Consider the following 26,364-nt stretch of genomic DNA (forward strand, 5'->3'; position numbering starts at 1 on the left):
GAAATCACGAGGATGAGAAACATAAGGCTTGTGTCATGTAAAAGCCTCCTTTGGAGTCATCCCCTTAATCGCTTTTGTGAGAGAGCGGTTAATGAGATAAACTGAGGTAGCCACAACTTCACCCCAGAAAGCAGGGGGGAGACTTGCATGATGCAACAAAGCATGAACCATCTCTTTGATAGTCCGATTCTTCCGTTCCACAACTCCATTCTGCTGAGGAGTGTAAGGAACTGCAGTCTATCAATGAATGCCCTTCGAAGCAAGGAAGTCATCAAATGGTACAAACTCGTCGCCATTATCAGTTCGGAGGACTAAAACTCTACCCCCGAACTGATTTTCCACCATCGCGATCCAAATCCTAAAACTGGCAAAAGCATCTGACTTGCGAGCCATAAAACATCCTAGACTTTGCGAGTGAAATCATCCACAAGAAGAAGAAAATATCGAGCCCCTCCAAGAGACTCAACCTCCATAGGTTTGCAAGATTTGCATGTATAAGCTCCAGTCTTTGGGTTGCTCGATGAGTGGCCTCCTTTAGAAATGCATCTTGATGATGCTTGCCCATCATGCAAGATGAGCAGACGTGTGAGAGACCTGAGCTGAGGTAGTCCGCTAACAACCTGCGAAGTATATGGAACTTCTGTAAGGTAGCAATGGGTACATGAGAGAAGTATATGTATCAGAAACCAAAGCCATCAAGGGGGTGAAAAGCTGATGAATATTGGAATCAGTGTGAGGGATCTAGGAAGAAAAATTGGTGATCTTGTAGAGACCCCCATCATGGACTCCATTGGCAACAACCGAGAGTCTTCTGTCGATTACTTCAATGACATCATCATCAAAGTACACACCAAGTCCCTTCTGAGAAGCTTTATATACTGAAGACAGATTTTTGGAAATCTGTGTTACATGTAGAACATCATGTAAGGTGGTAGAGGAATCCAAAGAAACATTACCAACACCGGTGACAGGAAGTGAAGAGTCATTGCCGATGCGAACTGAAGAAGAGAGTCTGGTAGTCCTCCAAGATATGGGTTTGATTGGTCATGTGGGCAAAAGCACCACTATCACCAATCCATTCCACCGCTTCAGGTGTGTTACTAACTTTTTCAGGAGAAGTTATATTTGTGACACAAGGAGTGAATCTTGGGAAGAAGTGGATGAATCTTTGACTGCCATGTATGCAAATTTGGCAAGTCTCTCCTCTGAAACTTTGCCTTTATCTTTGGTGTTGTCCTTGTCAAATGCTTTAGAAGAATCTTGGGCTTTATACTTGGCTTTGGCTGCTCGAGAATCATCATAACGAGCAAAGCAGCAAACCTCAGTATGACCTGACCTGCCACAATAATCACATTCATTGCTTTTGTCCTTGGATTCCTTAGAATCACGTTTACCCTTACCTTTTCCTTTGTTTTTGTTTTTGTTGTTGTTGTTGGAGTTCCCTTTTTCGCCTTTGCCTTTGCCCTTGTCAAAGGCAACAAAAGCAGACTCTGAGTAGTCTTTTCTGCGAAGCATGCACTTGTCATGGAGATAACTCACGACTTCCTCAAAAGGGGGAAGAGGATCACGAAAATAAATATTATCCCTAAAAGAATCAAAGGCAGAAAAGGCAATTTACCAAGAAGTTTATGGATGGGATTGTTGATGGTACTCCCGTACTCCTCAAGCTGCAGCTTGATACGGGTGACCTCTACAATCTTCTCAATCAAGTTATCTGAATCATTAATTGTAAGCTTCACCAGATCTGACTCCAATTTGGCAATATTCACTGTTGAAACTCTCCCATACCTCCTATGGAGCTTTGTCCACATCTCATGAGCATTACTCTGAGTACATACAAACTATGCATGTATAGTTGGAGTCATGCAATGGATGATGATAAAATGAGCCCGAGCATCCAATATGCTTCTCAAAGTAGTTTCCACCAAGTGAGGTGTGGAGATAGCCATCCAAACACCGGCTCCTTCCAACAACAACTGAGTGAAGAAAGACCAAGTATGATAGTTGGTTGCTGTAAGCTTCATGGAGTCACTGACTTGGGGAGGATTGTAGGATGGTATATGGGTAGGGGTGGGAGCAAGACTTGGATGAGAGAAACACAGAGAGGAAAGTGTGATGGTGATGGAGAATCAACAGGAGAAGAGTAACAATAGAGAAACCTCATGAAGCCATGTCCTCTAACAAGAAACCTTCTCTTAAGAAAGGGGCTAAAAAAATCAGCAAATCCTCCTCTTAGGCTATGCACAGCAAGAAGAAAGGGAGGGAGGGTGGGAAGATCTCTCCAAGATGTAGATTCCTATCCTTAGCACCTAGAAGAGGGCTTCAACAATCCAATCAGCAGAAAAAATCAGCAATCTTTGTTGAAAATTCAGAAACACAACAGTCCCAAGCATCAAATGAAGAAAACGCAGCAATCTTGAGGAAGCCTCTGCTCCCGAAAGAAAACGTAGCACCTTCCACGCTGAAATCTATAGAAAACGCAGCAAACTGTCGAAGCCTCTTCTCCAAAACAAAAAACGCAGCTCTCTTCTGCTCATCACAAGTCATCGTTTTTCTCTGATACCATGAAAGAAAGTGAAGCAAATAGAAAACACAGATGTAGGCCTAGGTACAAGACTTGTAAATGCTGGAAACTGATGTTTATTTGCTGAAAACTGAGCACGAGGGAAGCCCGTAGGTGCTGTACAATGATAAGAATCAGAAGCAGCTCTGTTATGGCCTCAACAAGATGCAAAAGAATGAGATAAAAATGGGGGAATGGGGACAACCCTTATGTACTCCCCAAGAGAGCTGGTCTACTAGTTGTAGTAGGCCGACAGCTCTACAATATCATAAAAATGCTATAAAAGCATGAAAATTAGAAAAAATACCTAAATAAATATACACATGCAGGGCCTCATAAATGGTCACTACAAGCATGAAAATGATGCAATAGACTCTATAGAGACGATATTTAATCCAAGATGACTTCGGAGTCATTGTCCCAGGGCATGCATAGTGGATTACCACCATCACTATTGGAGAGGATAGCATTGGCTTCCTCAGCATTTATGCTCCGAATACTGATGTAGGTAGAGCCTGTTGAGATGTCAAGTAGGCGTTTCAGGTGTGTCTGGACCTCCGTTTTGCAGTTCGCAGGCATTCATGAGCACTGCGGATAAGTTTTAATTTTCTGCACTACTCTGTTTTTGCAGCTACAGGAAGGGCGATTGGTTTTGCAAACGCTGTGTGTACTACAAAGAGGTCTCAAAGTTGCCATTGGGTATATGTATGCAAATTGAGGTCACTGGTTGTGACAATTTGGGTGCAAAATGTAGTAACGCTGCAGAGAATATAACAGTTTGTGCAGGTCAAACAAGTGCTGTTTTTGGCAAATTTGTGTTGTAGACAAGATGTCAAATGATGGAATAAATTAGATTGTTGCAGAGAAGCTTGACAAGAACAACTTCCATGCTTGGAGGTTTAGATTGACAAATTTCTTGATGGGAAAAGGTTATTGGGACTACATTGACGGTGAACATGAGGAGGCACCAGAGATTAATTCAATTGCTCTGCAAATGTAAAAGAGTTCAAGGATTGGAATCAAGGAGCAAGGAAAGTCATGTATTGGCTTTCTTAGTATATAGGACACCATGATTGGGCATATGCAGGATGCCAAGTCACCTAAGGAGGCATGGGACACCTTGGTGAAGCTGTATGAAACTAACACCAAGGTACGAAAGATTCAGTTGAAGAATGAGCTTCATACTGTGGAGAAGAAAAACATGTCTATGAATGATTATTCCTTGAAGATCAAGGGCATTGTGGAATCCTTTGCATCAATTGGTGTTTTTGTTGATGATGATGATAAGGTGGAAGTGTGTCTACGTGGTCTCGGGCCACAATACAAGGCGTTCAAGACATCTATTCAGACTCGGGAGAACATTCCCAACTTCAGAGATTTGGTGTCAATGTTGATCATTGAAGAGAAGAATTTGGGTGAAGATCAACAGTCTTCACAAAACAAAAACAGTTCAGAGTAGCAGGCCTTCACCACAAGTGCAGGTAGAGGAAGAGGTAGAGGTCATGGATGTGGCCAAGGTGGTGGCCGAGCAAATAATCAGAATTATGGTCAACAGCAGCAACATTTCCAAGATTCGCAACAATAACACACAAGTGGAAGGGGCCAATTTAGAGGTAGAGGGAGCCAACGAGGTCGTGGTAATTGGTAAAGGCAACATAATGATACACGAGGGTGTTTTTACTATGGTAAGCCTGGTCATGTGCAGGTAGATTGCTGTAAGAAGCAAAGTGATATGCGAAATGGAAAAGTGCAACAAAACAACTATGCATCCTCTAGTAGAAATAATGAGGATAATGAGAGGTTGTTTGTTATGTAACATGTGGTTAATGCTGTGTGTGAAAATGATGTACTAGCATGCAAGGATGATGTATGGTATGTTGATTCAGGTGCTTCAAACGACATGACAAGTCATGGTGAGTGGTTCAAGGAAATGAAGCGTCTTGAAAGACCAGATTTTGTTAAAACAGGAGATGACACTGCTCATCCGATTGCCCATGTTGGAGATGTGCCATTGTCTATGCAGGATGGTAAGGTGAAGTACCTTGCAGATGTACTTCATTTTTCAAACATCACAAAGAATCTGGTTTCAGTTGGCCATATGATTGAGCAAAATTTGCAGGTTCAATTTAACCCTGATGCTGCTATGTCGAAGACTTTAAAGATAAGTGCAGGTTGGTTGCAAAAGACAACAGAGTGGGCAGAATGTTTACATTGAATGTAAATATGCATGAAGTGAGAGCTGCAATGTTTACAAATGGTTCAGGAGTTGTTGCAGATACAGACATTTGGCATAAGAGAATTGGGCATGTAAATGTGCAAAGAATGAAGTCTATGTAGACTAAAGAAATTGTGACAGGGCTGCCTAAGTTTAAAGTTGAAGGTATGCAGAAAGTTTGTGAAGCATGTCAATTTGTAAAGCAAACAAAACATGTATTTCCACATGACAGAAATGTGAGTAGAAATGTATTAGATGTTGTGCATTCAGATGTATGAAATCTTGCGAAGACTATGTCTATTGGTGGCTGTAGGTACTACATAACATTGATTGATGAGACCACACGAGGAAAGTGTGGGTATAATTCATGAAGGAGAAGAGTGAAGTGTTCACTCATTTTTTAGAATTTTAGAGTGATGGTTAAAAAACAGACGGGAAATCATGTGAAGTGCCTAAGGTCAGATGGAGGGGGAGAATACTTCTTTAAACGAGTTCTTTGAATTCTTACAAAATAATGGCATCTAGAGATAATTTACACACTCTGCAGCAGCAAAATGGAGTTGCTGAGCGAAAAAACAGGTACATTGCAGAGATAGTACGAGCATTGAAGGTAGAAAAGAATATATCGCATAACTATTGGGCTGAGGTTGTGTCTATAGCAGTTTATATCATGAACATAACTCCTACTGCAGCCATACATGATGTAACACTAAAGGAGAAGTTTACTGGCAGGAAACCTGATTTATCTCAAGTGAAAGTTTTTGAATGTATTGCATATGTGCATGTGCCAGATGAGTTGCATACCAAGATGGATCCAAAGGTAGAAAAATGTGTGTTTATTGGGTATTCCCTTGAGCAAAAGGGATATAGATGCTATAATCTTGCTACACGTGAATTGAGAATAAGTAGAGATGTTGTATTTGATGAGATGAGTAGCTGGTATGCTGCTGAAAAAGATGTTGGGGCTGATGTAAGTGGAAATGTGGTTGCAAAAAATGCAAGTCAGCAATCATAGTCATTGAGTGGACCAGGAGAGTCCTCATCCAGTGGTTCTGTTTTTGATAGGCTGCGTCATAATACCAATCCTGAAAATGTAGTTGGTACATCACATAAAGGCAAAGAGAAAGTGGTTGAGCCCCTTGGTATGCCTGATATTTTTGCAGAGCATTCTCTTGTTGATGGAGATTCTAGTGGCTCGGAGATGAGCTTTGATGAGGAGCTTGGGATTTCAGTAATGAGGATGCTTGGTGTGAAGAAGACTATGGAAGCCATGAATGCAAAGTTACGAAGATCTGAAGGAGTCAAAAACCTTGTGTAGAGGCTGACATGATGGTTATGTCGCACATCACTATGCTTATATGGCAAAAGTTGTGCAGGTTGTAGAACCCACATGTTTTGATGAGGCTATTAGAAATGTGTGTTGGGAGAAAGCTATGGATGAGGAGATGGATGCATTATATAAAAATGAGACTTGGGATTTGGTGCCATTGCCTAAAGGCAAGAAATTTATTGACTGTAAGTCGGTGTATAAGGTGAAACATAACAGTGATGGTAGCATAAGTAGGTACAAGGCTAGATTAGTAGCCAAAGGATATACACATAAACATGGGATTGATTATAAGGAGACATTTTTTCAAGTTGCAAAGATGGCAACTGTTAGAGTTATGATTGCAGCAGCTAAAGGCTGGTTTTTACATCAGATGGATGTAAAAAATGCATTCTTGCACGGTGACTTGCAAGAAGAGGTGTATATGGATCAGCCACCAGGTTTTGAGGATACAGGTCACCCAAAGTAAGTATGTAAGCTTCGTAAGGCTTTGTATGGGCTGAAGCAAGCTCCATGAGCATGGCATGACAAGTTGAGTATCTTGTCACTATCGGTTTTCATATGGCAGATTCAGATCACTCTTTGTATGTGCACAAGAGTGATAAGGGTTTTGTGATCATCACCATTTATGTAGATGATCTTATTGTTGGGGGTGGCAACTTGGAAGAGATTGAGCATGTGAAAAGTCTTCTCAAAAGGAAGTTTGAGATGAAGGATTTGGGAGACGCACTACTTTTTGGGAATTGAGTTCATTCGCACACCTGAGGGTATTTGGCTGTCACTCACAGAGACAGTATGCATTGGACATGTTGTCCAAGTATGGGATAGCTGATTGTAAGCCAATCTCAGTGCCATTAGATCAAAATGGCAAGCTTAGTGTGGATGCAAGTTATGTGTTGGAGGATCCCACCATGTACAAGAAGTTTGTGGGGAGTTTGACCTATGTCATAATCAGCAGGCCAGATTTGAGTTACACTATTGGCTTAGAGAGCCAGTTTATGTAGGTTCCGCGCAAACCACATCTTGACAGTGTGCGATGCACACTTCGGTACTTGAGGGCCACTGTTGATTATGCATTGTTTTATGCAGCAGGTGTACCATTGGAGCTAATGGATACACAAATGTAGATTGGGTAGGTAGCATCTCAGACAGGAGACCTACTAGTGGATTTATGTTTTCATTGGGGAGTGATGTGACATGGAGCAGCAAGAAGCAGCCCACAGTTGCCTTGTCGAGCACAAAGGCAGAGTACAGAGGAGCTACGGTGGCAACATGTGAGGTAGCTTGGTTACGCAAGCTACTACTGATTTGGGGTTGCATGTGGAGAGAAAGGTTGTCATATGTTGTGATAATCTTAGTAGTATACAGTTAGCCAAGAGCCCATCCAATTTTTCATGCGCGGATGAAACACATTGAGGTACATTACTACTTCATCAAGGAGAGAGTCTTGATAGGCGACATCGACTTGGCCTATGTTAGCACACAGGATCAGTTGCTAACATCTTCACGAAGGTCTTGGGAGCTGAGAAGCTCTATAGATTTCAAGATATGCTTGGAGTTCATGAGATGGAGTTGAGCTTGAGGGGGAGTGTTGAGATGTCAAGCTCAACATGAGCTAATACTCACGAGGCGCTTGCATGACCGTTCGACATTTATATCACTGGCGAGTTTGGTAGCTGACACCGACATATCTTTGCCAGAGATTCTACAACTGGACTACACCGACTAGTCCACATCAACCCACTCCTCTTAGAGTGTTCACATTATGGACTGCTTGTATATACTCTATTATGTGTGTTAGTCACTTTATCTTCTTTGTAGACCTCTTTTGTTGTGTGAAGAAGAAGAAGAATTTTCAGCCTCACCTTGTGTGTTCTCTTCTAGGGTTTTTATGAGTGTGTGTGTGCTTGCAAGAGCTCAAGCTCTCTTCTCCCTTGCATCTTTTCAAAGCTCTCTTTTGGAGCTCAGTACGGCTGGTCCTCCCTTAGGTTGACTTTTGGTGCTTGGGCGGTGACTTTAACATGATAGAGGTAGTAGAGGACAACAAACTTGGAGGTGGCAGAACCACAATTTTAAGAGCAGAGTACTCAGCCAGAGAGGAGATGATTCTTGCAGTCAGGGACATGACCCTTGGCATCTTCCAGAGTTTAGGCATAGACCTAGGAGCCTTTGCTTCTCGAGATCGGATAGGAGGAGCACCAACCCCAACCTCTCTAGACTAGACAGGTTTTATGTTGATGAGTGAGCTTGCAACCGAGGGGGTATGATTGGTATTTTGGCAAGTACTTCATTTTCTAATCACGCCCTGGTTATTTTGTCCTTAGAGAACCCCTAGAGGCATGACAGGCATGTGAGCTCAAGGATTTCGGACAGCCTCATTCAGGACCCCAAGATATACAACAAGATAGAGTAGATATAGGCAGGATTGGATTTTCTTTCAGGCTCTACTGTGTGCACATTATTGGATGAGGGCTTAGGAGAGATCAACAATTTCTTGCAGAAGGTAGCCTAATGTCGATTAGAGGGTTTCTAGGAGCAGGAGAGGAGTTGAGGAGAGGATTCTTGCCTCCTTACAATGGCTTCAAGAGAGGTCCTCGGATAGCCACTGGATCGAGAGTCAGCTTGCTACATTGACAAGGGAATGCATTATTGATATTACATGTCTTCCCCTTGGCAGCCTCAATAACATTACCATCTGTATCAACCTCCATAAGAAAGAGTTAATGGTTCATGGCTTGGCACCCCACCTACATCTATGGAGGGCTTAACTTGCAGGGCAAGAATTGAAGGGGGTGGGAAACCTCAAAAGCATGTGGATTATTTTGATGGAAATACTAATGTGGGCATAGATGTTGGAGGCATAGATTCAAAGGACCAATCCCCCCCCATGTGTATTGTCTCAATGGAAATACTAATGTGGGCATAGATGGTGGAGGCATAGATTCAAAAGACCAATCCACCCCTATGTGTATTGACTCCATCCGCTAGACCCATATTGTGAGGAGAGGAGGGCTTGTGGTGTGTTTTGACCACAAACATCACCTTCTTGGCCCCATGTATACACCTAAATTTCAATTTAAACCATATTATGAACTATACATGCATAAAGAGTATCTTTGCATGAATTGAGCTCTATGCATGTGTGAGAGCTCCATGCGTTGAGCTAGTGCATGTGTGAACTCCATGCATGTGAGATATATGCCATGTAAGAACTCCAAGCATGAATTGAGCTAATGCATATGTAAACTCCATGCATGTGAGAGTTATATGCATGTAAGAACTCTTATGCATTATGAGAGGGACCAACCATTTGTGATCCTCTATGATGCATCATGTATTGGTTGTTGTCAAAGGGCTTTAGAATGTTGGTATTGGCATTGAAGCACGCCCTATCTTGCTAATTCAAGATAAAATAGGTACTTTAAATGGTGATACTAGTTCAAATGTAATTGTGGCAGCACCTCCTATAGTAGAGAACAAGCCAGGTGGGATGGCAGGGATGCACATGCACATGAAGTGGTGGCACTTTCTATGAAAAGGAGATTTATTTCTCATAGTCACTCATGTAAAACTCCCAGGAAGACTTCGGATACACTCGCTATGCTTTACCAACTATGTAGTAATAACGAGGCACAAGTGGCCTACTTGTGCAAGCAATTAGCGTCCAAGCATATGAACAAGGCACGTGGCCTACTTGTGCAAGCAATTAAATTCCAAGAATATGAATAAGGGAGACTTAATGGATGAGTTTCACAAGCAATTAGAGTCCAAGCATATGAAGGAGGGAGACTAAATGGATGAGTTTCACTAGTAATAGAGGTCATACCATTTTTTAGTTTGGCTAGCCTAGTGTGAAACCTAGTCACGTGCATATAAGTCATTTTTTACAATAAGAACATTCCCTTTACAATAGAATACTTGTGAGCTCCCCTTCTTCTCTACTCTTTCTTTCTAGTGCTCTATTGAATCTTGCATTATTGATGGCTTGAAAGATACTAGAATTGCATGTACATTTTTTGCTCTTGCATTAGCTTCCTCTTCTTTCCAGACCTTTTGTGAGAGAGAACCATAGCAAAGGACGATATCTATTTTCCTCCATCTAGGTGAAGAGATCTCTCCCTTCACCACATTATGCGAGTGTGAAAATGGAGGATGAGCTAATGCACTCATATAGGGAAGTTATAATTGGCCCACAATGACACATGTTTTGGCGAGGCTAAGGTAAGCTCTTGACTTGAACATATTTGGAGCTACTGTTCGAGAATAGCCTAGGGCTTAGCTCCGTTCATCCATCCATTCCAAGCTGGATTACTCAATATTTTCGGGTGTTGATTAGGAGGCCACACTCTGAAAAACACATGGTTTTGGAGTCTTGGATGTGTTTAGGTTGCTGATTTTGATTTGAAGCTTCTCAAACCTTAAACCAAAAGGAGCACATTAGAATGCTTTAGGTGTGGGGAGAAATACCTCCAAAGTGTCTAAATCCTAGGATAGTACCAAGGGTACATGCCCTTATGCAAAAGAGGCCACACTGCCGATGATTATCCCCAACCCCTCAACCTCCATAATACAGGCACCAAAGGAAGGAAATCCCATTCCCACCCCCAAGACAAGTACGAGCTTGGTGGAGCTAGTAGAAGTGGTAGAAATAACAAGGAGAAGAAAAGACACTTTTGACCCAAAGAAGGCATGCTCCCCAAGAAGGTAAAGTTCTCTCAAAATCTCCCCAAAAAGGAAAGGATAAGGAAGAAAACATTCCCAAAGCACCACTAATGATGGGAGAAGTAGTGAGCCAAGGAATCTCAAGTCCCAGACCAAAGGAAGGAAGCCCACACCCAAAGATCTTAACCAAGAAGAACGCGTCAACCTCACTTGCTACTAAAGATGATCCTAACCTTGTTCCACCCCTGCAAAACCCTAAAGTCATCAAAGTAGTAGGGGCTCCTTTTCCGATAATGTTGGAAAAGCCAGTGGAACTAGTCAAGGAGTATGGCATTTTAAAGCATCTAGATATTGTAGCCAAACGTCACTTTTAAGGCAACTCCTTGTCTTGTCTCTACCATGTAAGAGCTCCAAATTGCTTCTCTCAAAACAAAGGATATTTAGGTCACCATGTAAGAGGTCCAAAGAGGGTTCAAGTCCCTCCTTATCTCAAAACAAAGGGGATTCCTTCTCTCAAAACAAAGGGGATTTAGGTCACCATGTAAGAGGTCCAAAGAGGGTTCAAGGCCCTCCTTATCTTTAAAAAAAGGGATTTAGGCCACCCATGATGCCAAATCCACAAAACTTTTCCAAGGTTGACAAAGCAGTTCATGAAGTCGATGCCTTTTTAGACCCAGGCACACTATGAAATAGGATTATGGAGGATCAAAGGTTGTTACATACTAGATGCTCTGGTAGTAGATGGAGGTCAGCGAGTGAACACAATGATGGATGAAATAATAAAAGAATGGCTTGGAGGGATTGCAACCAACCAATTGGCTTATTTGAATGGCCAACCAGAGCAAAGTGAAGCACATGCGTATCCTATGCAATGTAAAGACCAACCATGGCAGGAAAGGACTATATTGGCTAGCATACTTGGTGGTTCATCTGATATCATATGGAAAGGATTATTGGCTAGCATACTTAGTGATTAATCCAATATCATATGGTACTTCCAACCCCTTTTTGGGAATATCGTAGTTGTTCCCAACTAAAGCAAATATAAATAGGTTTAAAGGCACTCTCACCATTAGCAAAGGGGTCCTAAAGTTGTACATAGGACACAAAGGAAAAGGTTCCACAACCTTAGAAGATTCATGGGATGTCAGAAAAAAAACATCACCCCAAGTGACACCTCCAATGAAGATTAAATAATGAAGTGACACCTCCAAGGAAGATCAAGGAATGAAGTGAATACTACCTAGGTCTAAGGATGCCTTCTTGATAGATTAAAGAATGAATTGGAGACCACCCATGTCTAAGGTAGCAAATGAAGTATGCTCTATTGATGGATGGTAGCAAACAGATAGAGATCCCAATAAATTCCACATTCCTACAAGTACCTTGCCATCATAGGAAGCAATAAAAATTTTGAAGTGGCATTGATAGAGCAAGACCTTGCCCTCGTAGGAAGCAATAAAAGTTTTGAAGTGGCATCGGCAAACGAGACATCAAGGAATGTAAATGAACTCAAAGCCCTCTTATTTCACACTCTTCAAATAAATTTCCTTAAAGATGATTCCTCCCTTAGTCTCAGCAAAGAAGACATTTATAATTCTACAAGAAGAACCTACTCCCAAGCTAAAGACCAAAGAAGAAGCCAACAAATGAAAGGAAGTAGCAAAAATAGACAAGGAGAAAGTCTTAGAAGAGTAGAAAAACTCTATGGAAGGAGAGGCCCTCCAACTCACCAATCAAAGAAGTTTAAGGACACAAAAGGTAGATATTAGGGCACAAGATGAAACATCAAGGACACTCCAAAGTGAGTAACTCATTTATTGAAGAAGAATTACAAGGGTTTAAATAAGTAATACAAAATAATCTTGATGGGTTTGTTTGGTCATCTAGGGAGACCTAAGAGGGATAGACCCATCCATTTTGTCAACCCCATATTGACTTAGAACTTGATGCTACCCAAGAAGCTAGTCAGAGAAAATGGAGGACAATGAGCCCTAAGCTAGTAAAAAAAAAGAAGGATAATGAACCCCAATTACCCTAGTCAAAGGTAAAATCCTTAAGCTCCTAGAGACAATGAGCCCTAAGCTAGTAAAAAAAAAAAGAAGGATAATGAACCCCAATTACCCTAGTCAAAGGTAAAATCCTTAAGCTCCTAGAGATAGTAGCTAATAGTGAAAGGATCTCACCAATAGTGATGGTGCCAAAAAAGAATGGAAAATTTAGAATTTATGTAGATTGCCAAAGTCTTAACTTCATGACAAAGAATACAATAGTGAATGAGTCTCGCCAATAGTGGTAGTGCAAAAAAAGAATGAAAATTTGAGAATCTATGTAGATTACCAAAGGCTGAACTCAAGATAAAGAAAATGACCACTTTCCAATACCCTTCATCTTGTTTTGTGATCAACTCTTAGATATAGTGGTTAACAAAGGGATGAGACAACCTTTACCATTGTTGATGGAAACTTATGATTATAATTCCCCAACAACCTTCTAGAGTGCCATAATAGCTGCTAGCTTCCTAGACCATTTTTTTGGGAGTATACTTGGATGACTTTTTGTGCATTTTGGAAGAATAAAAACCATTTAGAATCCTTGTAGGAAAGATTTGACGAGTGTAGAGAGTATGGGATAGCCCTAAATCCAAAAAATTGTGTCTTTGGGACATTCTTCGGAATTCTCATAGGCCATGTGGTCTCCGATAGTAGTTGACCTAGCCAGGGTGGAAAAGGTAACATCCTTCATAGCTCTAACCTCCTTAAAGAAACTTAGAGGTTCCTTGGGCCTTGTGGGCTATTATAGGTAGAACGATTTGCAAAGATAGCCAATCGCTTGCATATGTTATTAAGAAAGGAAACTCAATTTTAGTGGCAAACCAAAATGCTGAGAAGCTTTCTTAGCACAATTAAGGAGTGCTTAGCAAGGCACCTATCCTTGTACCTCCCAAGATTGGACCAAGGAGTTTCATGTACACACACATGCATCTAGTTTTTTTGAAATTTAGAGTAGCTTCCACAAGATCTGGAAGATTGAGTGTTTTGAGAGGGAGAGATTCAACCTTGAACCAATCCATTTAATTCACTTGTGATTATCAATCGAGATCTAAAAGATTGAGTTTTTTGAGAGGCAGAGATTCAACCTTGAACCAATCTGAGAAGGACAATGCATTAAATGATACAAGATCCTCTTATCAACCTATTTTAGGTTGCATTTGGTGATACACAAGGAAGTGTTGTTGGGCCTAAGATGCAAAAAATCCTTAGACACTACTTCTAGTGAGGAATTGATAGATCAAAGGGAGGAAAGTGCAGATTAATACCACCCTCACCAACTAGAACTGTAAATAGTTTGTTAGGGAGAGCCCTAAGATAGTTTGAGATGAACCCTATAAGAGAAGATCCTATCCAAGACAGACAACAAGAAGATTTAGAGTTAAGGGCAGATGAAATATCAAGGGACCTTGAAATTTTCTTACAGTAAAGAGCAGAAACCTCTAGAAGGCCACCATTAACTTTAAACATGTGCAAAATGAGACCTGATGAATTAGAAACTAAGAAAGAAGAAGAAGAAGATGTTTTATTGACACTGTAAGGATTCATAGCATAAGAGCTTTTGGTCATATTATGATTTAATTATAACTCAATCTGGAAATTTACTTATAACTCAATCTTGAAACTATATCATTTTATTTATATTTTAATTTAATTAACTAAATCTTGAAATTTTTGAGGAGGTGCTTTTCCTTCTCCCATTAATTTGAGAATGGTTTTTTTTAAATTGAACACGTTATAGGCTAATCAAACCTATCTTTTCCCAAACTCTGTACAATAGTGCAAGCCACAAACCTATTGGCCAACTACAAAGAAGGGCTAGAGGATGAGCTAGAAGTATTAAAGGTGCATCAATCAAGTATGCCTACAATTTCAAAGATGAAAGATGGATATGACCTGAAGATGGTGGAATTTTTATAATCCATTATAATGTAGTAGAGAAAGATGCTAAAAGCCATGCTTATGTGGTGACATATGAAGGCCTTGCAGACACAGCCTAAAGATGTGATGTAGAAGAAGGCTAAGGCCAATGAAGAAGCTCATATAAGGAGTAGTGAGAGCTATTGAAGAAAAAGAGGAGGAGCTAAAAGAACAAGCAGCTGAGGCTTAAGAAGAGTTGGAAGAAACCAAGCAAGAATTCGCTCGAGTCAAGGAAGACTTAGCTATGCAGGAAGAGGATTTAAGGCTACATAAGAAATAAACATATACATTGGTAGAGGAATACAACAGAGTGATCACCACTTGAGTAGGACTCCTTGGAGAAAGATCTTAGAGCTAGCAAAAGGTAACAACATTGGATGGGCTCAAATAGCTCAACACTAGAAAGGCTATGGAGAAGTAATAAAGGACCCATGAAGCCCACTTAATTTTTTGTAGTTAAAGAGACGAGCTCCATCAAAACTTGCTAACACAGGTGCACAAATAAATGAACTAGATGAAGAGCTATCACAATCTAAGGCTACACCGCTAGCATGTATACAAAAGCTAAGTTAGGTTTGGAAGGCTTCCATGACTCAAAATTAAACCCAAACTTCGGGTCAACTCCAAGCCAAATTCCAAACATAAACAAAAGTTTAGGTTTGTGAGGGTTCCACGGCTCAAAATTAGACCCAAAATTTGGGTCAACCCAATTACAAGAAGACTGAGAGGACCGAGTAAACCCTCCAAAACGTTCAGGAGGGACGTTGTTTTATGTATGGCCATACAGGCCATTAGAAAGGGAGCCGCCCTCAAGCATAGGAAAAAGCAAAAGTCTAAGGGAGACAACTTCAATGAGATTATAGATAACCCTAAGATTACTTCCATTCATACCACAGTTCTTGATCATAGGGATTGTAAGTTCAGCATGATTCTTGGACCCAATGATCTCAGATGTATGTATGGATCAGTTTTGGGAAAAAATGAACATATCCTATTTGATCGAGGTAGCACTCACAATTTTATCAATGCCAAAATTGTGCATAAATTGGGAGTGGAGACTCAGCCAAGTGATCATGTACCGTGTGAACCTGGCAGAGCAGGGCAAGGAAAATGGCCCAGAGTATCAAGAGTTATAGATAGTTTCAATTTTTTTAAAATGAATCTAGATAGGGTAAATATTATTATAGGTAAAGAATGGTTTCATAACCATGACATCCATGTAAACTAGAAGGATAATTTTTTATTAGAAGATGCTCCAGTTTGTCTCAAGGATGATTTTAAAGTCCCACCCTATACTCTTGTGAACTCTGCAGAACGTCATCATATATAATATAGAGTTCATGTTTTGATTATGGAGTCTTTCAATGTGTACTTGAACCGTCGAGTCAGTCCATTGTGATCATAGGATTAATTTGATTCCAAGGTCCTAGCCTATGAGTATTACACCTTACAAGGGATGAGAAATCTAGAAGAGGATGAGATTACGAGACAATTAGAATAATATCTTAGGATGGGACATATTCAACAAAGAAAATCCCCTTATTTAGGGATAGTGCTTTTGAAGCACAAAAAAGACGGAACTTGGAGGATGTGTATCAATTATAAAAAGTTGAACAAAGATATAATTAAGAATAGATATCCTCTTCCTAGAGTGGATGATCTTATAGATAAGCTCCAGGTTTAATCTTCATATACACAGGTTATCACCAGATAAGGATAGCCAAGGAAGATGTCTTTAAGATGGGTTTTCGAACTAGATATCATCATTACGAGTTTCTTGTATTTACTTTTAGGCTCACGAATGCTTATGCTACTTATTAGCAGATGATGAACGATCTCTTTTGGGATTGTTTGGGAAAATTTGTTGTAGATGATATTTCGATATATAACCGTTCTTTGTAGGAGCATGTAGAGGCATCTTAGATTCATCTTGGGGATTCTAAGGTGTGAACGAATGTATACAAAAATCTCTAAGTGTGAATTATTTGTAACAAAAGTACCTACCTAGGTTATTGAATTTTCAAAGATGGGATGAACATAGATCTTGAGCGGATCCGCGAGGTTTTAGATTGGTCAGTACCTCGTACTATCAGACAAGTTCATTTGTTTTTAGGATTCACTATCTTTCGTAAGAAGTTGGTGAGGGCATATTCTAACTCGACCATTCCCCTTTCTAACCTCCTCAAAGAACGTGGATGAAAGTTCAATGCTCCTTTTACCTAGAATGAGAGGCTTGATCGGGCTTTTAATAGGATTTAGCTTACCTAAGGTGAGAGATGCACCAATTTCAGTCATACTGAATCCTGTTGAACCATTCATGTTTGAGACTAATGCCAATGATTTTGTTGTGGCTTTTGAAAAAGAAGCTTGATGATACCCAGGTCAGATGGCAAACTCATGAGAAAGAGTTATATGTGGTTATTCATTCATGCATTGAAAATTTAGAAACATTACTTGTATGAATCCAAATTTGTTGTTTTGACTGACCATGAGTCGATCGAGTATTTATGTGACAGGCTTGAGTTGATGAGAAAGAAGGTGTTATGGGCAAAGTTGATGCAAGATTTTGACATGGAGATTTCAATGTCATAAGGGTAGCTTAAATAGGTTTGTGGATGCATTGAGTCGGATTGGGGAGGTGAATCTTTTGCGTTCCACCAAGATTGAGGCTAACCTTATGATTCTCTGAGAGGGCTTTGTGAGACCGATAGATACTATGATTAAGGCTGACCTTATGATTCTTTGAGAGGGCTTTGTGAGACCGAGATTGAGGCTAACCTTATGATTCTCTGAGAGGGCTTTGTGAGATTGAGATTGAGGCTAACCTTATGATTCTTTGAGAGTGCTTTGTGAGACTATTAGATATTTTGGTCAATTTTGGTAGCAAGTCTAGGCAAGGAGCTCCATTATTATAGACTAGAGCTTAGGTCTACCTTTCAAGGTAGTTGAAGGTCGGTATCTTAATTGGAACATCTTGTTGTTCCGAAATGATAGGGTTTGCATGCTGAATAGTGCTAAAATTAGGAAGAGAATCCTTTGTGGTAAAGTGTTGTCAGCATCAGGTGAATAAGGAGGTCTATTACATCCATTGGAGATCCCTTATAGTAAATGAGTATTTCCATGGATTTTATCATTGGTTTACCACACACTTGCAGGAGGGCATGATGCCATTTGGGTGGTGGTAGACAGATTGACAAAGATGGCAAGATTTTTACCCACAAGGAAAACAGTGAACAGGGCTTCTGAATCGGCACACCAGTTTGTTGAGCAGCTTTTTAGGTTGTATTGTTTACCTTGTGACATAGTGAGTGATAGAGACTCTAAGTTTAGTGGACACCTCTCATAGCTAGTCTTCCAAAAATTGGAGACCAAGCTGAGTTTGAGTTCCTTTGATCATCCTTACAAAGAGACCATAAACTTTGAGAGAGATACATCCCGATGGTTGAGTTTGCTTATAATAGTGCTAGGTATGCGGCCACTAGTTTTTACAACCTGTTATGCTGATGTTTGGATACCAACCTAGATCTGCAGTAACTATGGGACTTAAGGGTATTCCAAATGATGCCACTAGGGATTTCTTAGCAAATATGCAAGAGATGCTAGCCAGACCTAGAGATTCTATTAGGAGTGCTTAGGACAAAGCACGATTTTATGCTGACAATGTTCGCCAAGGGAGTTATTCGAGGGAATGCTAGTGTATTTGCAAATACCCAAGAGTTTAGAGATGTTATTACATACATGGAAGGTTGGGAAGTTATCCTCTATATACTGTGTGGACCTTTCCGGATCCTTAAAAATTTGGAGAGGTAGCCTATAAGCTAGAACTATCTTAAAATGCGGTGCACTTCGGATGAGTCTGTGTCTAGACCAGAGTTTCTATTGCTACCATGGACATGGCAGATAGTCTTGCTGGGGGGCCCTATGGTGGGCAGGCAGCATTAGTGGTATGGGATGCCAGTGCTGACTTGCAAAGTGAAGCCTTAGCCCTTGGCTCATGGCTGGATCAAAGTATCGATCCTACGTTTGGGTGGTGAGCTTACCTACACCTCTTTTTATTTGGTTTCTCTAATCTTGTTTGGACTGTGTTTAGGATATCTTGGTTATATAGGCCTGGGAGGCCTCTTACAACGGGCCTCCACGGTCTCAACCTTCTCATCTGCTCTTTGGAGGAGCTCCTTGATGCGGAGGTTGCAAAGGATACAACCACTTGTTGCCTATCCAGTCCAGATAGGAACCTTCAACATTTGTCAGGTGATTGAGCTTTTTTGCTTTGCTTGACATCACCTCCAAGCAGCAGATAGGCCCCCTCCTCCTGAGCATCCAAAGGAAGCTTCTTTACTGGAACTCCGCTTGTCGGGTTGTTTTGGTCAACCAGTATCAATTGGCTACCATGTGGTATATTGCTTCATACTGGGCCTTCTCCTGCTCTTGCATTGGCCAAGCCCAGAGTTCATCCATAAGTTCTTGTAGTCCGGCATCAATGGGCATATTGTAAGGGCCAAGGCATCGTGTGATTGTTCAACCCCTCCATAAAGGGAGGTTAGGCATCATTGATCTCGCTTTACAAAGCAGAGCCTTTTGGGCAAGTTGATTATCTGCGGTCTCCAAACTAGGAGGAGAACCATGGAAGGAATTTCTTCTCCCTCCCATGGTCTTTGGCCCCAGCATCAAACAGATCTTCTCAACAGCTCCTATCCCTAGGTTTAGCACCTCTTTCACAGATAAGTTTGCAGGGCTAGCCTCTTCGTACTTGGGAGGCCCTTCGTCCGTCCCTTACCCTCCCGGCTATGACAGCTATGACAAGGAGCACCTTCGGCCACCCTCTTGAAGCCCCGCCCCACCACACCCCACCCCACCCCACCCCAGCCCCTCAGGTCACATTAGCTCTGGTCTCCGGCTCAGACAATGGATTCATGGCTCCGTTGGCACTCCCTTCCTCCCCCCAGTCTAGCAAGAGAGACTTGCCTGCCTCAAACGAGGGACCGCCTCACTGCCCTCACCAGAGAGGATGATGGACCGTCTTAGCATTACAACCTTCTAGTGTGGCTTTTTCCTCCCCCTCCTCCTATGTAGTCTCCTTCGGAGAGCAGCCAGGTAGCCAATGAGAGAGCTCCCTCTTGTTTTTCTCTTTTTACCTCTTTGGAGGGATGGAGGGATGGACATAGCAAGCTCCCCCCTGGGTCTGCTAGTTTTATAGTTCGCATTTCTGCAAGCGTTTCTCTTTAATGATTAATGATATTTTTTGGATTAAAAATTAAAACTAAAATGCTTGGGTACCCTGATTCTCTTGATTGTTTGCATCCATTTGTTGTTAACGTACTTTGAAGGAATGTGTGTCCTTCCGTTCACGTATAAACATCTTGAAGCGCTTGAATGAAGATGGACACTGCAACCCATATCATTTCTACAGCACATCCTCTTCATATACGTGCTCGGGGGGTTTACCTCTAAGAAATTCTATGTATCACATGCATTCAAGGGGTATTTAAAAAATTCCTTACACTTATATAATTTCATGAATAAAATGTCCTCTTTTTTTCATAAACTTTCGATTTTTTTTTCAAAATTGGTATTAACAACCTCTCCTATAAATATAATTCTATAACTTTTTTGAATTAATATACTCCTACTGATAAACTCACGTGCTACACTTTCATATTTTTAGGTGAACCTCCGAGTATACGTGTCTTTCTCAAGTTTATATGAACAACTTATAGAGCTCAAACGAGCATGAACATCAAGGCTATGATTATATTCGACGTAAGAAATCGATAAAGATCTCAGAGTACATCGCAAGATAGATAATTTCAAATTCATTACCACATTTGAATCTGAGTTACAGTTCATTCATCAAGTCACAGAATTTTCATGCTCCTTTGTGTGAGTGAAGTTTTTTTTTTAAAACATACATAAAGTATGACGGAGAGTTGACACAATCCTCCCCAAAATTCTATAAACATAGGAGAACGTGCCCTTCCTCGTTTCCTAAATAGCACTTTTGATATTGAAAGTGGACCAAAATACCTTCAATGTTTAAGACCGCCATTAGTCCTACGTATTGATTCATGATACAAAACCTATTTTCAAATTCGTATAATGAATTTATAATTTTCTAATTTGCGAGATACTTTTGAATCCCCATCGAACATAAGAACAAGCTTGAAGCTCATTATTTGCATATGTCAGTCTAGCATTGCTTTCAAGTATGCTTTCAAATTCATGTTCATTCGAGTATTTCAAATATGTTCTACACTATACGAAAGATGCTACCCAAGCACTCACACAAAACACAGTAAAAGAATTAAAAAAAAAACAATCTTGTTTTGTAAGCTCAAAGCATGGAGTGCACCTGATTTTAACGATGTGTGTGTGTGTGTGTGTGTGTGAGAGAGAGAGAGAGAGAGAGAGGAAGAGACAGAGACAAAGAGTACCTGCTTGCGTTTATGCACCAAGACATCTTGTGCATGAGATAGTTGGGGATTCTCAAGCATATATAAGCTTACAAAATATTCGCTCTCAAAAAGCCTCTTGTAATTTTGTCATGAATGTGGTTACCCTATGCTATAACGTGATCGGCGCTATCTACGCCTACGTGGTGTTCTTCTCGGTGAGGTTCGGCCCCATGGGGTGGGTGTTGGCCTTGGAGACATTTCCCTTGCGCACCCAGACTCAGGCGTAAGGATAGTATCACGAAGCATAATGGTAGTCCATGTAATCGGCACCACGAAGCACACAATATCATTGTCCACTTTAGATCAATCTCCTATGGCTTCTAGATCTCCATCTCCATCTTCGACCTCATCACAACAAGTCACTGCACTCTCCATGGCTTCAGAGCCCTGTTTTTGAATCAAAGGGGTTTGATCACTTTACTTCTCTCTCGATTTTCCCTCGTCTCTCTCCGTCGACCGATTAATTTTTCCACCTGCCTTCTGGAATTTTCTATTTTTAATTTACTTTTATTTACATGCCACATGGTTTTCTCTCCTTTCATGCTTTTTTGCAAGGATGTTAGGCTACCCAAGGTAAATATAGCTAGTCTCCAGTTTGGGAGAAGTAAGGTCCTCAATGCTTGTACTATAAAAGTTTCTAGGTTTGCATAAATTAAACGATCTTGTATTGCCGACCAAAAAGGAATGCACAACTTTGTGAGAGTCCTTCCACCAACTTTGTCTATGGCTTCTTCCATGCATGTTTTCCTACTCTCATTGCCTCAACCTTGTTCACTTCCTCTTCCATGGCAGCATCTGCATAGATATTAGACATAAATACATAGGCTGCCATGTTCTTCTCATCCAAACACACTGCATGTTCAAAGGCATGTCTTCCAAGCTCCACGTTGCCCCATTTTCGACAAGCCCCCAACACAGAATGCCACATGACAATATTAGGATGGAACGGCATCTTCTTGATCATCGCTACCGCCTTGTCAATATGGCCTGCACGGCCAAAGAGATCAACCATGCAAGTGTAATGGTCAACAGTTGGAATGAAACCATAGTCATTTCTAATGGCCTCAAAGAACATTCGGCCCTTATCCACTAGACCTGCATCACTGCATGCATTAAGAACACTAATGAATGTGACCAGACTTGGCATTATTCCTTCTCCTATCATTTTCTCAAAAATATAAAAAACATTCTCACTCTCTCCAAGCTGGGCATATCCTGCAATTAGTGCATTCCACAAGACCACATCTCCAGTTGAAAGCTTGTCAAATATGTCTTGTGCTTCTGGAAGCAAGCCACATTTAGCATACATATCAACCAAGATGTTACCAATAAGGAGCTCTCTTTCAAAACCTTTTCTGGCGATTTCATCATGTATTTGTTGGCCCTTGACTGTGGCTCCTATGCTACCACAAGCTTTCAGGCTGCAAGCAAATGTGACAGCATTCAGAGAGAGGCCCTCCTGTTGCATTTGCTCAAAACAGTAAAGTGCCTCCTCACCACGCCCGTGATCAGCATATCCTGTTATAAGTGCAGTCCCCGACACCACATCTCGAACAAGAAGCTTGTCAAACACTTCCTGTGCTTCTGCAAGCAAACCGCATTTAGCATACATATCCACCAAGATGTTGCCAACAAGGAGCTCTCTTTCCAACCCTTTTCTGGCAATCTCAGCATGTATTTGTCGGCCCTTGACTATCTCTCCTACGCTACCACAAGCTTTCAAACTGCAAACAAATGTAACAGCGTTCACAGAAATGCCCTCATGTTGCATCTGTTCATAACAGTAGAGTGCCTCCTCACCACGCCCGTATTCACCATATCCTGTGATTAGCGCAGTCCATGAGACGACATCATGAATTGGAAGCTTGTCAAACACTTTTTTAGCTTCTGCAAGCGACCCACATTTAGCATACATATCAACCAAGGTGCTGCCAACAAGCAGCTGTCTTTCCAAGCCTTTTTTGGCAATCTCAGCATGTATTTTGTGTCCCTTGACTGTGGCTCCTATGCAACCACAAGCTTTCAAGCTACAAACAAATGTCACAGCATTCAAAGAGATGCCCTCATGTTGCATTTGTTCGAAGCAGTTGAGTGCCTCCTCACAATACCTGCACTCCGCATATCCTGCTAATAGTGCATTCCATGAGACGACGTCTCGAACAGGAAGCTTGTCAAACACTTCTTGCGCTGTTGCAAGTGAGCCAAATTCAACATACATATCAACCAAGGTGTTGCCAATGAGCAGCTCTCTTTCAAGCCCTTTTCTAGCAATCTCAGCATGTATTTCTTGGCCCATGATTGTGGCTCCTATGATGCCACAAGCTTTCAAGCTGCAAACAAATGTGACAGCATTCAATGGGAAGCCTCTGTGTTGCATCTGTTTGAAACAATGCAGTGCCTCCTCACCACACCCATGTTCGGCATATCCTGCAATTAATGCAGTCCATAAGACCACATCATGAATTGGAAGCTTATCAAACACTTCTTGTGCTTCTGCAAGCAAGCCACATTTAGCATACATATCCACCACGGCACTGCCAACAAGAAGCTCTCTTTCTAAACCCTTTCTGGCAATTTCAGCATGTATTTCTCGACCCTTGACTGTGGCTCCAATGCCACCACAAGCTTTCAAGCTGCAAACAAACGTGACGGCATTTGAAGAGATGCCCTCGTCTTGCATCTGTTTGAGAGAGTAGAGTGCCTCCTCAGCACTTCCATGCTGAGCATATCCAGCGATTAGTGCAGTCCAAGAGACCACATCTCGAACTGGGAGTTTGTCAAACACTTCCTGTGCTGTTGCAACCGAGCCACATTTAGCATACATATCAACCAAGGTGTTGCCAAGGAGGAGCTCACTTTCCCACCCTTTCCTAACTATATCAGCATGTACATCTCTGCATATGTCTGTGGCTCCTATGCAGCCACAAGCTTTCAAGATGCAAACAAGTGTGAAATGATTTGGAGAGACGCCCTCATGTTGCATCTCCTCAACACATTTGAGTGCTTCCTCGCCATGACCGTGATCTGCATATCCTGCAATTAGTGCAGTCCACGAGACAACATTTCGAACTGGGAGCTTGTCAAACTGTTCCTGTGCTTTTGCAAGGGAGCCACATTTGGCATACATATCAACCAAGGTGCTGCCAACAAAAATGTCTCTTTCCAGTAACCCCTTTCTGGCAATGTCAGCATGTAATTCCCGGCCTGTTTCTAGATCTTTGAGCGTAATGCAAGCCTTCAGTAAGGCCACAAAAGCTGACCCGCTAGGATACAGAGAATCATCGTCCTTCATTTTCTGGTACAGGGTAAGAGCATGCCGTGACTGCCCGCCTTTAACATAACCTGTGATGAGCGAATTCCATGAGCACTCTTCCTGATACACCAACCTATCAAAAACCCGCTGGGCATGGCACATGCTTCCAACTTCCACCAGCATCGAGACGAGGTAGTTCCCAAGAGAAGTATCCAGTCCAGTTTGGCACATGTAGGCATGCAAGTGCAGCGCCTGCGAGAGGTTTTTCTCCTTTCTGTACTTGTGCAAGATGCATGCAAAATCTTCGACCAAAGGTCGACTAGGCCACATTCCTGTTTCCAATGAAGTGCCTTCTCTAAGCTAACCATCTCCGAACCACCACCAGCATGCTAAGCAAATCATCTTCCAACCACCACTGCCTTTGTCATTGTGGTTGTCCTCCATCGCAGGGAGACCTTGTTGTTGTGGTGATGGCTCGCTTCTTCTTTGAATCCGTCCGTCCATGCGTAGCGACTGCTTCGCAGAAGATCTGGGTTTTCCCGTAACGCCCAAAGGACAGCAGCCAAAACTCGCTCTCGTTCGGACCTTGTGGCAACAAGCCATCGCCGCAAGTGCCCTTGGGTCCACGGAAAGAGCGTAAATGGCGAGCTCAAGGCTCGCTTGGAGTCAAGCTGTCCCATGTCTGAACTACGTGGCCGCGTGAATGGGGGCAATTCCCAAACTACATTATATTGCTTTCACACGCACTGGGACCGAAGTGGCCGGGCCATTTTCCAACACATTCGGGCGCGCCTCTCATGCCCAAAAAGAAAACAGATCCTTCTATTAGTTAAAAAGATACCTTCCTAGAAATAGCAAAAGAAACACAACATATAGTGGTGTTTCCTCCCTGGATGATCGCTCTCGAAGGAAGGCTACATTGCTAATCAAAGGTCGAAAGCTACAATGACTGAGTGTCAACAACCTCCAAAGAGTGGGGCCAACATCCATCTGAAGAACAGACCCTTCGACATCCCAAGGATCCACAAGGGCCTTTCATGCCTGGAAAGAGTGTTGTCTCGAGGGCAGAGCCTCTCTACGAAACAAGAACTAATCTTCTCCAAATCTATTTGACTTGGTATAGAATTTGTAGTCCCATAAGAAGGAAGGAGCTAAATCTCTGGATGCAGCAACTCCTTCACATTCTCTGCACTTCTCCCATTCATGACCCTCCTTGCTTTTCCTTCCCTCTTATGCACCCTCTCGGCCTTTCCCTATCTCTGTACTTAATTCCCACCCTTACCTACTCATGTGCATAACCCAAGGTGGGGGTTGTTTTTTTCCCCCCTCTTTGGGGCCTAGTGGTGGGTGGTGGTTGCTATTTTTTAGATGCAGATCTTGAGATCTTAAGAGTTAACACCAATGCCTCTTTGGAGGCCACCACGGATCTTCAGCTCTTGTTAACATTAGATGCATCTTTGGAAGCCGCCACTTTGGACTACAAGCTTAATGAAAGAAAATTAGCATGAGGCCAGATCTAGAACCTCTAGAAAGCCACATCGGGGGACCAAGGTCCATTTAAAGTGTGTACATTTACAAGAGGTGTCCCATTTTTTAGATATTAATGTGTATGAATAGGAGGAGACCATTTTTAAAGAAGGTCCATTTACAGCGTTTACATTTACAAGATGTGTCCTATTTATTAGTTGTAAATATGTGCATGCATAGGAAACCATTTTTAAAGAAGGTCCATTTAAAGTGTTTACATTAATAAGAGGTGTCATATTTATTAGTTATCAATGTATTCAACTTATTGTGGGAGTGCCCTATTCTTAGATATTAAAATATTTAACTTACCATGGGAGTGTGAAATAAATGTAAACATATACAAAAAATGATATGTATATTCCTTAAGACCATGAATACAAACCTATTTTCTCCT

General features: G+C 41.6%; 1 protein-coding gene across 1 annotated transcript; it reads right to left on the reverse strand.

Moving 5' to 3' along the window:
- Positions 1-21,151: 21,151 nt before the first annotated feature.
- On the reverse strand, positions 21,152-25,138 carry LOC147630129 (pentatricopeptide repeat-containing protein At3g09040, mitochondrial-like). Its single transcript, XM_086811746.1, has one exon. It carries the CDS (start codon positions 24,771-24,773, stop codon positions 21,912-21,914), a length of 2,862 nt encoding a protein of 953 aa, XP_086667872.1. The 5' UTR covers positions 24,774-25,138; the 3' UTR covers positions 21,152-21,911.
- Positions 25,139-26,364: the final 1,226 nt, after the last annotated feature.

Source organism: Cibotium barometz, chromosome 17 (genome assembly GCF_041138505.1).
Source record: "Cibotium barometz isolate CiBa-2024 chromosome 17, ASM4113850v1, whole genome shotgun sequence".
NCBI classification, from domain to species: domain Eukaryota; kingdom Viridiplantae; phylum Streptophyta; class Polypodiopsida; order Cyatheales; family Cibotiaceae; genus Cibotium; species Cibotium barometz.

Bases quoted from the DNA above. Each gene is read 5' to 3' on its own strand.
- LOC147630129 (XM_086811746.1), bottom strand. From the start codon at position 24,773: ATGTGGCCTAGTCGACCTTTGGTCGAAGATTTTGCATGCATCTTGCAC.